Genomic DNA, 16,068 nt, shown 5'->3' on the forward strand with positions numbered 1-16,068 from the left:
ACAAGTGATGACTATGTCTAATATTATATGGAATTAAAGAAAGACGACGATACTTCCGGAGCTCAAATGCACTAGTCTACTTCTCTGCCTTCTGAGTGCAAACCAAGCCAAAGGATTAGAGGACAAAATTGCAGGTTTCGGATCGTAATTGCCAAAGCTAAAGGCTGGAGTCGAAAAGGGCCACAAAGTGCTCATTGGCTCTGTTTTGCCGGGTATTTTACGAAACCATCCGGAAAGGAAATGCACGAAGCAACCTCGTCCCAGTCTCACTCACTCTCTCACCCCTCCCCCCTGTCCCGACCCTTGCCGGATTCTGCTTGCAAGCGTCATCCCTTCGTCCTCTTCCCCAGCTTTCCCACTCCACTATATATTAAAGAATTAACCTTTGCTCCCAGTCTTTTCCAATCCCCACACCCGCCCTTTTTAGTCCCACATCGCTCGCTCGTTCCTACCACCGCTAGCTCCTTCTCCTCCCTCCTCTCACTCCTCGTAATGGCCAAACGCTTCCGTCTCCGGCTATCCCGCGTTATCCCCTCTTTCCAGAGCTGCCGCTCTAAAGATGACGCTGGCGTCACAGTTACCAACGCAGCCTTCCGTCTCTGCCCCGTTAACCGGAAAGCCTTTGACATCGACTTCCCTCCGCCGCCAACGCCCGGCCCCTCTCCGTCCTTCCTCCGCCGCCCCCACCCCCCGGTCGTCTCCGGCCTCGCTTGCGGCTGCCTCCCCTCCCGCCGCGGCTGCCATTTCTTCCCCGCCGACGACGGGGAGACCCCGCCGTACCTCTGGCGGAAGGAGGAGAAGTGGCCCGTCGTTGCCTATGCCGACGGCGACGCTGGTGACCGTTACGATTTCCCTTCCTCCCCCCGCCGGAAGATCGACTCCGACGACGGCTGCGACATCCTCTTGCCGGCGGCGATGGCCAAGGCGAGGCGGAGGGAGGCGAAGCTCCGCCGCAGGAGGCGTCGGGGAGAGACGAAAAGATCATCGCGATCCCGAGCGCGGGTGAGCACCTCCTCGGCCGTGAGCGGGTGGTTCAGCAGCGAGGGGGACGGGGAGAACGACGAGCGGGAGGGCGATTTTTTCGACGAGGAGGAAGACGACGGCGAGACGGAGAAGCTGGTCTCGTCGACGGACTGCTCGTCGCATAACGTGCTCCAGCGGAGAAGGATTACGAGGCGGCGGAGGAGGCGGTTGGTAAAGTGCTACCCGTCGCCGGAGAGAACTGCAGCAGCGGTACTGCGGAGCCTGGTGCCTTGCGGGGCGGCTGCGACGGCGGCGGCGGAGGGGAAGGTTAGAGAGAGCTTCGCGGTGGTGAAGCGGTCGGAGGACCCGCGGGCGGACTTCCGGCGGTCGATGGCGGAGATGGTGGTGGAAAAGGAGATTTACGATGCCGGCGACCTGGAGCAGCTGCTGCTCTGCTTCCTGTCGCTCAACTCGCGGCACCACCACAGGGCCATCGTCGCGGCCTTCTCGGATATCTGGGAGGCGCTCTTCCCCGTCACCGCCACTGCCGCCGCTGCCCCGGCTGTTTCTAAAAATTAGGTTTTTTGATAAAATTCCTAAAAATTAGTTAGAGATAGTGAAATGTTCTTATCATTCGAGTTTGTATATGTATGCGTATTTTGGTCTTAGTGCGTGGGTGATATGGATTGGCTTGCAAGGTACGGTTCTCTGGCCACCATTCGATCCGTCTCTTATGTTGATTACCACGGTGTTGGTGGTCGAGGTGTAAATACTTATACTAATGATAAATTTTTTGGCTAGTTGTTTGTCCTCTAAAACTATTTTGAAATTAACTCATGATCCGCTAAAATCCGCTCATGAGAGCTTATAAGCCAGCAACAATATGCCAAGGTCGACTCCTTACAAATTTAAGAGTATGTTTTGGCCTGAGGGTGATCACACCGGAAGAAGCCAGAGGAAACACCAGCCAGGATGGAGAAAGAAAGCCCACCACCTGTGCCACCGGTGGACCAATTTCTCAGGTCATGCTAGAGCAATACGGTATGCTCATTCAGCAGATTCATATATTCACCACGGTCGTTCAAGGCCTGCAACAAGCGGGAGCCTAGCCTGCGCCTCCTCCTCGCGGGTGCGGATCCATATGATGGCGCTCGCGATGCAATTCTCTGGCCAAGCAGGGCAGAAGAGTCCACAAAAAGGAGCATCATCACTACCGAAGCTCTCACAGAGCTCAGTCCCAAACACGGAAACAACCATCGGAGGCGGGGTCCGCACCAAGCCGAGCTCCACCTGGAAAAAGAAGAGGCTCCTAGACAGCCTCGGATCTTACATCTTGATGGCTCCTCGACTTCGGGGGGCAGCGGCGTGTGCCTCGCCCTTGCCAGCCCAAAAGGAATCTGCGGGAGCCACGAAAGCTACAATGATGCCCCTGGATCCAAGCTCATGGCAACCTGCAGTGTCGACCGCGAGCGCAAGGGCTTTCTCGACCTCATGTATCTACGACGATGAAAGCTACAATGACGCCCCTGAGCCAGGCTCGGGGCGCCCTGTAGTGTTGATCGCGAACCCAAGGGCTCCCTCGACCGCAGGTATCTACGACGGCAGAATCTACAATGATGCCCCCGGAGCCGAGCTCGGGGCACGCTGCAATATCGACCGCGAGCCCAAGGGCTCCCTCGACTGCAAGTATCTACGATGACAGAATCTATAATGATGCTCCTGAGCCGGGCTCGGAGCAACCTGTAGCGTCGACCGCAAGCCCAAGGGCTCCCTCTACCGCAGGTATTTACGACGACAGAGTCTACAATGACGCCCCTGGAGCCGAGCTTGGGGCACCCTGCAGTGTCAACCACGAGCCCAAGGGCTCCTTCGACCAAAGGTATCTACGACGAAAGCTACAATGACGCCCATAGAGCCGAGCTCGGCGCGCCCTGCAGTGTCGACCGCAAGCCCAAAGGCTCCTTTGACTGCTAATATCTACAATGACGAAAGCTACACTGACGCGCCTAGAGACGAGCTTGGGGCGCCCTGCAGTGTCGACCATGAGCCCAAGAGCTCCCTCGACCGTAAGTATCTACAAACGACGAAAGCTACAATGACGTCCTAGAGCCGGGCTCGGGACGCCCTGCAGTGTCGACCGCGAGCCTAAGAGCCCCCTCGACCGTAAGTATCTAAGACGACAGAGTCTACAATGACGCCCATGAAGCCGAGCTCGGGGCGCCTTACAGTGTCGACCGCGAGCCCAAGGGCTCCCTTGTCTGGAGGTATCTACGACGAAAGCTACAATGACACCCCTAGAGCCGAGCTTGGGGCACCCTACATTGTCGACCACGAGCCCAAGAGCTCCTTCGACTGCAGGTATCTACAACAATGAAAGCTACATTGACGCCCCTGGAACCGAGCTCGGGGCGCCCTGCAGTGTCGACCGCAAGCTCAAGGGCTCTCTCGACCGCAGGTATCTACAAACGACGAAAGCTACAATGGCACCCCTGGAGCCGAGCTCGGAGTACCCTGCAATGTCGACCACGAGCTCAAGGGCTTCCTCGATCGTAGGTATCTACGATGACGAAAGCTACAACGACGCCCATGAGCCGGGCTCGGAGCAGCCTGCAGTGTTGACCGCAAGCCCAAGGGCTCCCTCGACCGCAGGTATCTACGACAACGAAAGCTACAACGACGCCCCTGAGCCGGGCTCGGAGCGCCCTGCAGTGTCGACCGCGAGCCCAAGGGCTCCCTCGACCACAAGTATCCATGACGACAGAATTTACAATGACGCTCCTGAGCCGGGCTTGGGGCGCCAAGCAATGTTGACCGCGAGCCCAAGGGCTCCCTTGACCGTAGGTACCTACAATGACAGAGTCTACAATGGCGCCCTTGGAGCTGAGCTCGGGGCGCCCTGCAGTGTCAACCCCGAGCCGAAGGGCTCCCTCGACCGCAGGTATCTACGACGACGAAATCTACAATTACGCCCCTAAAGCCGAGCTTGGGGCGCCCTGTAGTATCGACCGCAAGCCCAAAAGGCTCCCTCGACCGTAGGTATCTACGATGACGAAATCTACAATGATACCCCGAGCCCGAGCTCGGGGCACCTTACTGAGTCGACCGCGAGCCCAAGGGCTCCCTCGACCTCAAGAAAAATTTAGAAGCGCCTCGACCTCAATTCGCGCGCCCAAGTTAAAACCTAAGAAGATCTATAAGGTCTGAATGCATCAAAATTCATGATGACCCTCTACTTAAAAGGTGCCCTAGCAAAGGCTAAACAGGGTCCCGTGTTCAAAGACCGAAAGCATACCTGATGTCCGACCTCGATGCCTAAAGCACACCAGCAGACGGGCTTGGAAGCAGTGAGCTCTTCATTGACTTTGCAAGACTATTCTAAGTCCAAGTTGGAAGCAGATGCCAAGCGCAAAAATCCAACACAAGACATGAAGCAAGACGAGCCCAAGCACTCAGAGAAAAAATGTACTTAGAGAAAAAAAGTATTCTTTATTGATGTTAAAAGGCCAAAGGCCGAATACAAAAGATACCGACTTTGAGGTCGGATTGAATGCAAAAGAGGTCAACTACAAAAAGGCCTACGTGGCCCACTCTACAAGAATGGCAAAAAAAGTTAAAGAAAACGGGGGGTAAAGCTCAAGCGGCATGCGCAGTCTTTGGCCCGACCTCGGCAGTAGCCCCAGCTCTGACCTCAGCAGCGGCCTCAGTAGAGGCCTCAGGAGCATCTCCATCCCCGCCAGCGACGAGCTTGTGTAACTCAGCGAGCTTGCCCACTTCACCCGTGATCGCAGACTTGGTGGCTCCACCCGGAAGTAAATGAAGGCTGTTGAAGTCGACTTCGGGGCAGAGTCGCTACGCTTGATCATGGCAGTTCTCGAAACCCCGAATTAGGCTGTCAATGGCCTCCTCTGCCAGCTCGTCTGAATATGCCTCGGACTCGCAGTAATTATGGACAGCCTCCTGGACCCGCTCATTGGCCGAACTAGCGAGCTGCTTGGCTTCGTGCTTCTAGCCGGCCAATGCAGCCTCGAGCTCAAAAATGCGACCTTTGGTGATTCAGAGCGCCGAACGTCTATTCCGGCATGTAGTCACCCAATTCTGGCAATGCAAACCTCAAAGCTAAGTAGGCCGAAGAGGCTCCCTTGACCACAGGCAATGACGACCCACCAAGAGCCGAGTAGACCTCAGTCTCGCCAAGAGCCAGGCCGACCTTAGCCCGCCAAAGGCTGAGCCGACCTCAAAGGAGAAGTCCGGCCAACCTCAGCCCACCAAAGGCCGAGCCGACCTCAAGGGGGAGGCCAGGCCGACCTCAGCTCACCAAACACCGAGCTGACCTCAGCTCACCAAGCACCGAGCTAACCTCAAGAGGGAGGCTAGACCGACCTCGGCCCGCTGAAGGCCGAGCCGAGCTCGGCCCCGTTAGCCTTGATCCCATCAAAGATCCTACAGATCCCATGCCCAGGCCACCAAGCGACCAGATCGTGCTAGAGGCTCCCTCAGCAGATCTTACTGGATCATGGTGATAAAAGCTCGTCATTATGACAGCCGCCTCGAGGGGCAGGGTATTGATGACCGACTCCTCGCATACCACCAGGTAACATCTCGGAGTAAGTGCGCACACGACGCATTTAAGAACTCCCTCGACCACTTTCGTTTGAAATGACATGGCTAACCCTCAGAACAGATTCAAAACAATATCTCCCGAATTCTCAGCCCGCAGGATGGATCTCCATGATGCACAATGTCTCAAATTGATGGCCCACTAATCACAAATCGACCGAGATTTCAGGTAACGGCCGAGACCCTCACTCTATAAAAAGGAAGTAGGGAAAGACCTTCGGTAAGTCATTATAAACTATTTAAGCTACAAGAGACCATCTAAAGTATTCAGAAACTTCTCCAAAAGCCTTGTTAACTTAGCCATCGGAGGGCCTTCGCCGAAATCTTCGGCCAAGACTTTGTGTAGGTACCCCGGAGCATAGGAGGTGGCCTTCTTTCTCCGTCCCGGCTGGTGTCTCCTCGGCTTCTTCCGGTGTGATCACCCTCAGGCCAAATTTCAACGACAACAGAGTCGACTCTTGAGCTAGCTCAGAATGAATTTTTCTGTATTTACAAGTGAACTTCTAAAAAATATTTTTATGGTCTTTTGGAGTTTGGCTTCTTGACATGGAGCTTCAAATAGATAACTTTCATTCGAAAGTAACTAAAGTTTTTTCTCTTTATTTTCTAAAATTAATCAATTACACTTAAAGCAATAGATTAGTCAACTTTTGATTTAATTATTTTGTATTACTAAATCCACCGTTTAGGATCAATATATAGTTGATTATATAAAATACCATCTAATTTGTTATACTGTTTATTATTATTATTATTATTATTATTATTATTTATAGATATGCGCTGCACTCTAGATTTTGAATTTTATATTTTTATTTGTTATATATGGTATGGGAGGCCAAAAGCTGTTGAGTTCACCGAGGCGCAACGCTCCGCCCCTTCCCCAAAAGCAAACTGTTAACGTAACGTGTAATTGCTGCCGTTATTTTGTTCAGCTACGACAGCTGTAACAAAATTCTCACAAACCTCGCTTAGCCCAAGGCATCTCCGCCACCTCTGCGCATCGTCACCGCCCTCCACAGCACTCGATACTTGCCCGTCAACACCGACTCCGTTGCCGTTTGGGCGTCATTACTGCCGTCCACAGCACCTCACACCCGCTCGTTAGCACCGAATCCATTTCCCTCGGCCGATATAAGTCTGCCACCGTTTTGGTAATACCAGGAAAAGAAACAGGAACAAAACCTGGCTCAAAACAAAAATCGTAGAATGACTCACTATATTTTGAGTCGGCACCCGTGACCTCTGAAAATATTAGCCATTGTGCAAGGTTCAGTAACACGAGGAGACTGAGTTAATGATTTAGAGAAACTTTAAATTTGATGTGTAATATTTTAGTCACTATAAGTAGAGCTATATAAGATTTAGGAGCAAATTTTATCATATTAAAAAGCCGAATCGCATGCTAAATTTTAAAATGTCATAACATGATTATATAACATTCGATTAAGATTATCTTTTTTTGAAATTAAGTGGTTTTTTGAGATCTACAACTTTGGACCAATTTCTTAAATAGTTAAATCGGATCGAAATTTTTTCGTTTGAGCTCCGAAATAAATTAGTCAAATCGAAATTTTCTTTTTGGATACAATATTGGCCAGACGTTATTTCCCAATCCATTAAGAAATCAATGAAGAATTAGATGGAGTAACATGAGGCAAAATAGATCTAAAAGTCGAGTTCTACTTCCTGTATAATTTTTTTTCTTATAATTTCTATTAATCATATTCATTTTTGGAGATATAGTTCTATTCTAAATAGGAGAAGAATCCAATCTAAATTGTGAAAGGGTGGATCTTACTAGTATTATGAATAGGTGCTATGTACCTTGGTTTAGGAGGTATGGAATATCAATTAAAAAAAAAGGATTTAAGCCGTACTTTCGTAATTCTTCCATCTTCTCTTTTTCTTCTTTTTTTTGAGATATTCGAGTGGAGTGGGTTGAGAAAAATCTTTCTTCTTCCTGAACGGATCAGTTAAGTAAAAACGTAATTTATGAATCTGCATGCATTACAAAGCTGCAATAGAGAAGATCTTTGGATTGCTAAGCCTCAAAGATACAAAGGTTTCTTTACTAAGCTACTCTAGGCATTTACTGTTATGGGCTTTACTTCAGCCTAAACTGCTCTCCTGCTATCTATGGTCCAAATATAGAGGGATTCAGAATCCTCTGCAATACACAATTTACGCTATGAAGTGTTGTAAAAATGGCTGCCATCAGAAGATGGATGACTATCAAGAAAGATGTGCCGTGTATGGCGCACAAAGCATCTTGTTTGATAGCTGCCAACTTCTGATAACAGCAATCGCGTGCTGCATAGCACTCTACGATGCAAACCACACCCCACAATAGATGGGTGCCTGGTTAGAGGTGGGACCTCAATATGGGAGCACGATGATAGGAATGATACACATGCATGCGAACTAGCCTCCCTCTCACGGCGCCGGAGCGGTATTCTCGGACCACGAGCTGGAGCCCGAGTTCAGATGACATACTTGTGTTTGCTTTCCGAGAGACCATGATGGCCCAGAGTTCATGGTAGATGATTATTCGGTTTCCCTTTTTCCCAATGCCATGATATTGCCATGAGGTTCTGAACAGTGGTCCATTGCTTGGGATGCTGGTCCGTTAAAAAGTTTAAGTAAGAAAGACAAAAGATTTAGAATTTTGGTTGACCACCAGAGGTTGTTTCTGGGGTGCAAATGGGCTCAAACTGAGTCAAGCTCCAACAAATCAAAGACCGAGTCGAGCATGGATTAACAAGTCTCGCACAAAATGGAAGATCAAGACCAACTCCCACTTGCCTTCACGTTCGGTCTTCATGGATTAACAAGTCTCTCTTTTTTTTTTGTCCTTAGCAGTGTTACATCTACTCAAATATTTTATCTATTTGTTGCAGACGTACATATGAACAATTAAAAATTAGGATTATAATTTAAAATACCTTCAATTACATTGACGCATAGTTTCATTTCAACATTATTTCCTAATTGCAAGCAAACAAACATGTCTTGGTGATGATCATATTATTCAATACTTGACTAACTTGTTATAGATTTCACCTTGACCTAAAATATTTCATATTTCATAGAACAAATATCCTGAACCATGCATTTGCATTCTAGTTAAACCACAGCTCACAATATTGAAATGATGGAATAAATATAAAACTAACATTATTTTAATCATAAGATAACATCACCAACTGAGACCAATGTCATCCAGATAAGCAAATGATTTTTTTTAATCTTTCCCTACCATAGTTACTGTGGCAAGCCTTCTACCGCACATATACGTATAGCTCAGCATAAAACTAGGTTTCTTAAATTCCACCTCACCAGTGGTGTCCGATAGGATAATGCTTCAGCAGGCAACAAATATCAGTTAAGAAACAGCTTCAAACATCCATTGCACCTCAATCCAAGACCTACTTCAGAGGCAGACTTTGCAAGGATAAAGTATGAAATATCCTCCAGCCACATAGTCTTTCTGCCACAAGATAGAAGACACAAGCATCTGTCATGGCAGCAATTGTCCAAGAAGTGGCCATTGTTGCCTACCGCCTGTGAGATTTGAGCATGCCAACAAAAATTACCAGCTTTTGAGATGCTTGGACTCGTTGCCTATAGCAGCCTACTGCTATTCTACAACAGTACATGGCTCATATCATCCTTCCCAGTTTCACGTACAACAACAGGTGCTGGCTGTTGTCTGAAATCTTTCACCTGGCAGAGAACACCACCAGCTTCATCAGCAAAAGTAATCTTCTTCCGTTTCTTAGAAACACCATTAACAGGAGTAGTTTCTTTGTTCTCAGCTAATCTCTGTCAGCAATAAGACACGATGAGGATCAGATCACAAGCAAGCGCTAAAGAATTGCAGATCAGCAACATCTTGAATTTGGTGAAATAAGAAAGAAAACTAACCATTATTTTACAAAAACGATTGCAATCCTTTGTCATCATAGATAGCCACCTCCTTGTGATCTTTTCAAGTTTGGATGCATTCTCAACAGCTGCCCTGATCTGTGAATAAAAGAAATCTTGTTAAACAAAGGAACAAGATTAAGAAGACATGCATAACTCAACAATAGGTTTTGCAAAATGGAAATTTGTGTGAGATTTTAAAAACCTAAAATGATTGTGCGATGATAATGATGCATAAAGGATGCAAGTCACGATGCTTGTGGAGTAAGGAAATCCAGTTGTAATGCAAAGACTAACATACATGCACATGCAGAGAAGGATGCAAATATATTGGGCGCTTAATGTAATTGCACGCTTAATAGGTCTAAAAATAGTACTCTCAAAAAGGATAAAGATTATGAGTTAAATGAAGCAATTTAAATCAAGGAATTGGTAGTCAAGTAACGTAATCGTACAATATCAGCTGCCAAATTCAAATGGCAAGAAACATCAAAAAATATTGTGTGCATGCAATTGTGTGCTATTAATGGGTTGAATTAGCAACATAGAGATAGTAGGAAGCATTCCAAAAACATAAAGTTAGTTGCCACTAAAATTTTACATTCAAACTCAATTATAACACAAAAAGAAAGGTGGCAAATTTCAAAATATAACATATAGTGTTCAAAAAGAAAAAGAAAACAAACAATGTAGTCTGGGAATGAAGAATCAAAGTCAAAACCATAAAATCTAATAGGTGGGTTCAATTTGAGAAGAATGATACAAACAGTTTTTCAGTTTTTTTTTATACTATAGGCAGGCATCATGAGAACTTGGAAATTAAACACATGGTTCAAGTTTCACTGTTGCCCCCACTGAAGCATCAGAGCCAGGTGCCACTAGGCATGCATTTGTGCATACTATTAGGTATAAATGCAGATGTCCAAGTGAAAGCAATATTGATAGTTTTGCAAAGCTATTTTGGGCCAAAAGGTTTCAAATCATAATTTGTACCTCGTCAGCAGTAAATTTTGAAGGTAGGGAGGAACATGATTCTGAACAAAGAGTTTCTTCCACAATGTTTTTCATGGACTTCAACCCCTTCAGAAGTTTCATTGCAATGTTTTCTATATCATGCATCTGTCGTTGTGAGAATTCAACAGCCTTCTCAGTTTGTTCGTGAAATGTTGAATTCTTCATGCAAAAACAAGGTGACCTACAGGAAGCATTCTGGCGACTTGAGAATTCCTTTGTTAACTGAAAGAAGGGAAGCATTACTGTGGTTCTTTGGTTTCTTGCTCATTTGCTCAGGGGCTAGCAATGCTTCAGCTTCCTTCTGACCTGATAATGATGATGGAGTCTTCGTTTTAGTCCATGTCTCCGACCAAAGCTTCTTCCTATTCTCTGGATTTTTTTGGGTTACAACCAAAGCACAATTATTGGTATAAAAATAAATGCAAACATATATAGATGATTTTCTTACTGGGGAGTTGACTGGCACCATATAAATCAATGTCACTCAGAGCCTGCCAAAGCTTTTCCTGAGAAGTTGGAGAAATGGTCTGCAAAACAGTACTATCAAAATTAAGTCTACAGTATCAGATATGGACCAAGTAAGAAACAAACTAACAGTATTGTCCAAACCTTTCTGTTCGATAGTAGCCTTTGCGGAGAATGAGCTACCAACAACCCCTTTATCGTGTTTGTGCTCTTTTTCCATGTTTTGTCCCTTTTGCATCGACTAAACTGGGAGATTTCAGAAGAAGCTGGTTGGTCTTTAGCAGCATGCAACTTTCCCTCCACACCAAAAGATGAAAATTCTCCTGCAACCTTTGATAAACTGTCAGCACAATGCAAGCCACTGAGAGTACTGAAGCATGTTGGGGAAATTTTAGGAGACCGGGAAATCAGGTGCTCTAGTGAGTCCCTCTGGGTCATTCACACCAGATATTTCAACAGAATAAGATGTTACTTCCTCTGCACGACCTCCCTCTTTGGAGGACAACTCCCTCAGTCTTACACGAGCTTTCAGCAAGAGCACCACAGCATTGTATGGGAAGGTTTTGGGGATAGAGATTATATGCTTCGGAGAACTCTTCTAGATGAGTGCTAATACTTTCATTATCATTACTGTTTATTTGTTCATCTCCAGCAACTGAATGATGAGATGTATTATGAAGGCATTCACCTTCTAGACCAGTATTAAAGATTTCATCCAAATCATGTTCCCTGCAAAGGAGGCTACGTTCATCTGCAGCAATCGGATGATAAGCTGAATTATTAGAGCATTCACCTTCTGTAGCAGTATTAAAGATTAATTCCAAATCATGTTCCTTGCATAGGAGGCTACAAGCATTGGTCGCATGTTCTATATGACTACATATTGGCATCTGTTGTACAGGTAAATAATGAGCTAAACTTCGAGAATCTTCATGTCCCCACACAGAAGCACAAGCCTCTGCAAACTTTGATATCCATGCTTCTGTAGCTATGGCTGCTAGCTGACAGGGATATCAGCACCAGGATCTATGGTCATAGAGGCTGGTCCAGAGCTGCAGAGATCGAAGGGAACTGCTTTGTGTATAGAGACTAAGGAAAGACGAAGTTTCCGGTTGGACATTTCTGAAAGGTCCATCTTCCTGATTTCATTAGCATGTTCTTCATTTTCTGATAGAGAGCACTGATCAGGTTCTATATATTCAGTAGAGACCCTCATTAAGGCAACAGTTGTTGATGTATTACTGGAAGAATTTGATCCTCCATTCTCCAAGACATCTTCATGTCTTCCAAATGGTTCAGTAGATAACTTTTCAGAATAATTAAATTTTGCAATGAAATCCACAGTAGAGGAAGCAGCAACATAAACAGGATTCTGATGCAGCGGGGAATCATTTTCCAAGATCTCCCTTTTAATGGTATAAACCAATTCAGGGCTATCAACATGAAGAGTCCTCTTTAAAATCAGGTTGATGATGATGGGAAACAATTATTTAATCCTTCACGTAAACTTTTCTGAAGCAGCTCAGCAGATGAATTGTCAAGAGAATTACCAGAACTAATAATGTCCAAAGTAGAATTAGTAGCTATATTTACTGTGTTTTCCCCATCCAAAGAACAAGGTTCCATGATCTCAGTTTTGAAATGACAAACCAATTCTGAACTGCCAGCATAAGTTGTTGATGACAGGAGAGAATGGTCTACTTCAATAAAGTTTTCCTTCGCGCTACCTCCAAAGTCCTCTTCAACAGTCTCTGCAAGAGAAACAGCAACATCATGAGTACAAGAATATAAAAAATCAACAGAGAAATACGAGGTAATTAAATTCCTAGCTACCTTCCTCGCCTTATCAGGAATTGAAACAATGACTAAATATAACATCAAATTCAGCAATAAAGTCCATGACAGGACACTCAGAACCATAACATTCTGGTAATCACATGAATTTTTTCTTAAATCTCACCTGCCTCACTTTTTAAGTTCATGTAGATCTGCAGCACTGTCCTCTGAAGGCCTATCTGCTATTGATGCCTTCATTTGTGCCACAGGCATTGAACCATGCATGTCATTAGAAGATAGGGAACATGTCTTTGCAGTCACCGCTTCAATAGAAACCCAAAGAGACTGGGGATAATCCTGCATGCTTCCTTTGGTTTCTATCTGCAGTGGACTTTTTTGAAAGTTTCAAAAGTAACAAGGGTTCCTCAAGGTCAGGCTTCTCTTCTTTTGGTTTCTCATGTTCATGCTTCCACTTTTGAGATGGATCAACATGTGAGTAGTTCCTAAGACCAACTTCTGCAGAAGCAACAGATTTCAGGACCTTCTTCTTCTTAGCTTTGCAGCTTGCTCGCAAGTCCTTCAAAGTCAATCACTAAGGCTTTGTCATCATGTCGGTATTAGTTTCTTCATAATATGTTTCTCAGGATAGCTGCACTCAGTGGGATATTAACTGTTCATTTGATTTGGAAGTACAGTTACCTTCTTCAGGCTCAAGCACCTCAACTTTGATTCGCTTGGCTACAGTAGAACAGTTTCCTCCATTAAATTGCTGCTGATGCTTTGTACGTAAATTTGCAATATTGACAACTTCTGCTTCATAAATGGCACTGAGTGCCTAAGCCTTAATGATTGTCTCCTAGGGGACGTAAAGTTATGGTTTTTAAGCTTTGAGCCCCCCATGGTAGCCTGAATGAAATTTGTATAGCTGTGACTGGCCAGTGTAGAAAAATTGGCAGCTAGTCTATAATTACCCTTCCTTCTCAAGAGACACCTTTCCTTTTCAGGACCATCCTGGAGATATGGAAACAGAGAGGCAAGTTATTACTGGTGGTCATGACCTGCATATTAATATGATTTTAGCATCCACCCAAGATCAGAAAAGGTTAGGAGGTTTCCCTAGTTGCTAGTATCAGTCAAAACAGCAAAACTTGTGTAACAGATTATGCATCATAACAAGTGCAACACAAAAGCCATGATAAGCTCACAGAACGTCCTTAGACATCATGCTCAGCAAGATTTTATATAATTGAAAAGTGTTAGATTTTAAAATCAGATTGTTGGATGAAATTAAATTTCAGTAACACCTTCCTGAAGCTGCTCCCGAGACACAACAGTGCATACATTCTCAGTTATCCAGTCTTCCCTTGTTCATTTGTCAGCTTGAATTGAAATCCTGACATCACCACCAAAAATAAGGAAACAAGGATAGAAACTCACATATCAACATAAAGAATAAAGAATAAACAACAATTTTTTGCCCATTCATCTACTGCTGCATGTATCTTTTGTCATTTTTGTGGTTCTCTATTTTCTCCCTTGCATGTAAATACGATTTTCATGTCTAGTGGTATAGATATTTTGGGGATGTGACGCGCTGTAATATATCATGCAGCTTATGACAGCAACATAGTGATGAGAGAGAGAGAGAGAGAAATGAAGGACAAATATCCGGTTTGAATTCTAAGGCATTTATGGCAATGCAGAATAGATTCGCCATCAGTGGTGCAAAGTGAAGACAGCGCTCTTTTCCAATGAGATAACTGCCCTATCTTACTCCCAGGAATGCACTCTGAGGAAGATTGGCTCAAACTTAACAGTGGTTAGCTATTACCACCGATAAATTTGATAGAATGAGAAGAAGAAGACAACAAAAGCTGCTCTAACTTTTCAGAGACAGTGCAGGAAAACTCTAGCATGCTACAAGGACAACAGATAGTTTGACAATCAAGGACAAGTTTGAGCTATCATTTATATATCCAGCATCTGCATTAGCCTGGAAAAATAACAACTGAAAATTGTTTCATGCAAACGTAAAAGAGAAAAGGAAATAATAAGAGATTAAGCTGAAAGAACAAAAGAAATATAAAAGGTGAAGGAAGGATGATAATACAAACTCATGCACTACATCATTTTGTCTCATGTTATTTACAGCAAGGGTTGTGTGTTGGCAAATTCCAAGGTGAATATTCAAATGTAAGGTCAAAGTGGATACTTTCATGAAAGGAATGTAGGACTAAATCTTTTTGTGTAGACAATGATCCTTCCAAACCATAAGAGTCAATGTGAAACTCAAAAAGTTTTTGTGTAAAGTGCAGAAAATGCAGAGACATGGCTAGCCCCATGTCAACCAAACAAGAGAGTTAACATATCAACAGGTTTCAACAGTCTCCCATACAAATTCAAGTTTTTGAAATTTAATATTCAAAAGCATCATATATCATTTTGTTAAAGATGTCTTGAAGTCTTGGAATTTGGACCTACGTTCATACAGGTAAGCATCTTTGGATAGTACCTCGATGTCGGATTTGGCAACCTAAATGCATGGTATGAGGTTAATGGTTGGGTTCTGACCATAAGGAAGGTTGTCGAGGTAATGTTGTGATCCCTTAGATTGCTCAACTTATAGGCCTTGATCTCGTTCATCACAAAAATTCTATTGTACCGATATTCAGGAGCAATTTCATCATAAAGGTGTGTAGAGATACATTTCCATAATCAGTTCTACCACATACTCAAGCAACATAACCAGCCAAAGAACCTAACATAATGAATCCTCCATTAGATCAGTGCCATCCACACCAATGAATCAAGAATCCTTCATCTTACTAATCCTTTCATTAGAGGATATGCCGCATCTGTAGCATACATGGCACAATATATAGTAACACACCAATCAGATAAAGCTCCCGTACTCTGTGTGACTTATTATGTATTCCATTTAATCATCAAGATTTTCACTTCTAATCCTTACCTGTAGCAAATGGCTATCACAGTGCTTCGACATGCAGCCCTTAAGTTATTTGGCCTCAGCCAATTGTTTTAACTGCCATAAATCCCAATTCCATGACAGAGAGGTCACTGGAGCACATTTCATATTGATTTGAATCAGACTCTAAAAGCCAAAAGATTTCCTCATCACATTGGTTAAGCTAGTTAGCAGCATCATTAGCCCTCCAGCACACCTGACAGACCTATAACATGAAATCCTATAACACAGCTTTCTTACGTATTTCATGAGCCTCTTAGATGCACCAGAATGTACCTAATAAACCAGCCTAATTACCTATTCTATCTACCTTCTGCACA

At 44.6% G+C, this 16,068-nt stretch overlaps 2 protein-coding genes across 3 annotated transcripts; one reads left to right on the forward strand and one right to left on the reverse strand.

Moving 5' to 3' along the window:
* Positions 1-492: 492 nt before the first annotated feature.
* Positions 493-1,542, forward strand: LOC120105903 (transcription repressor OFP7-like). Its single transcript, XM_039118670.1, has one exon. The coding sequence runs from the start codon at positions 493-495 to the stop codon at positions 1,540-1,542; it is 1,050 nt and encodes a 349-aa protein (XP_038974598.1).
* A 7,105-nt stretch (positions 1,543-8,647) lies between these two features.
* On the reverse strand, positions 8,648-11,178 carry LOC120105900. 2 transcript variants are annotated; one of them, XM_039118669.1, is made up of 5 exons: positions 11,131-11,178; positions 10,970-11,048; positions 10,501-10,890; positions 9,508-9,606; positions 8,648-9,405 (listed from the first exon to the last, which is right to left on the reverse strand). In XM_039118669.1, exons 3-5 carry the CDS (start codon positions 10,759-10,761, stop codon positions 9,226-9,228), a joined length of 540 nt encoding a protein of 179 aa, XP_038974597.1. In that variant the 5' UTR covers positions 10,762-10,890; positions 10,970-11,048; positions 11,131-11,178; the 3' UTR covers positions 8,648-9,225. The 2 variants fall into 2 exon arrangements, with proteins under 2 accessions (XP_038974597.1, XP_038974596.1); XM_039118668.1 differs by having other exon boundaries at positions 8,946-9,405; positions 10,501-10,827.
* Between the last annotated feature and the right edge of the window lie 4,890 nt (positions 11,179-16,068).

The sequence above is a fragment of the Phoenix dactylifera genome, unplaced genomic scaffold (genome assembly GCF_009389715.1).
Source record: "Phoenix dactylifera cultivar Barhee BC4 unplaced genomic scaffold, palm_55x_up_171113_PBpolish2nd_filt_p 000390F, whole genome shotgun sequence".
Taxonomy (NCBI): Eukaryota; Viridiplantae; Streptophyta; class Magnoliopsida; order Arecales; family Arecaceae; genus Phoenix; species Phoenix dactylifera.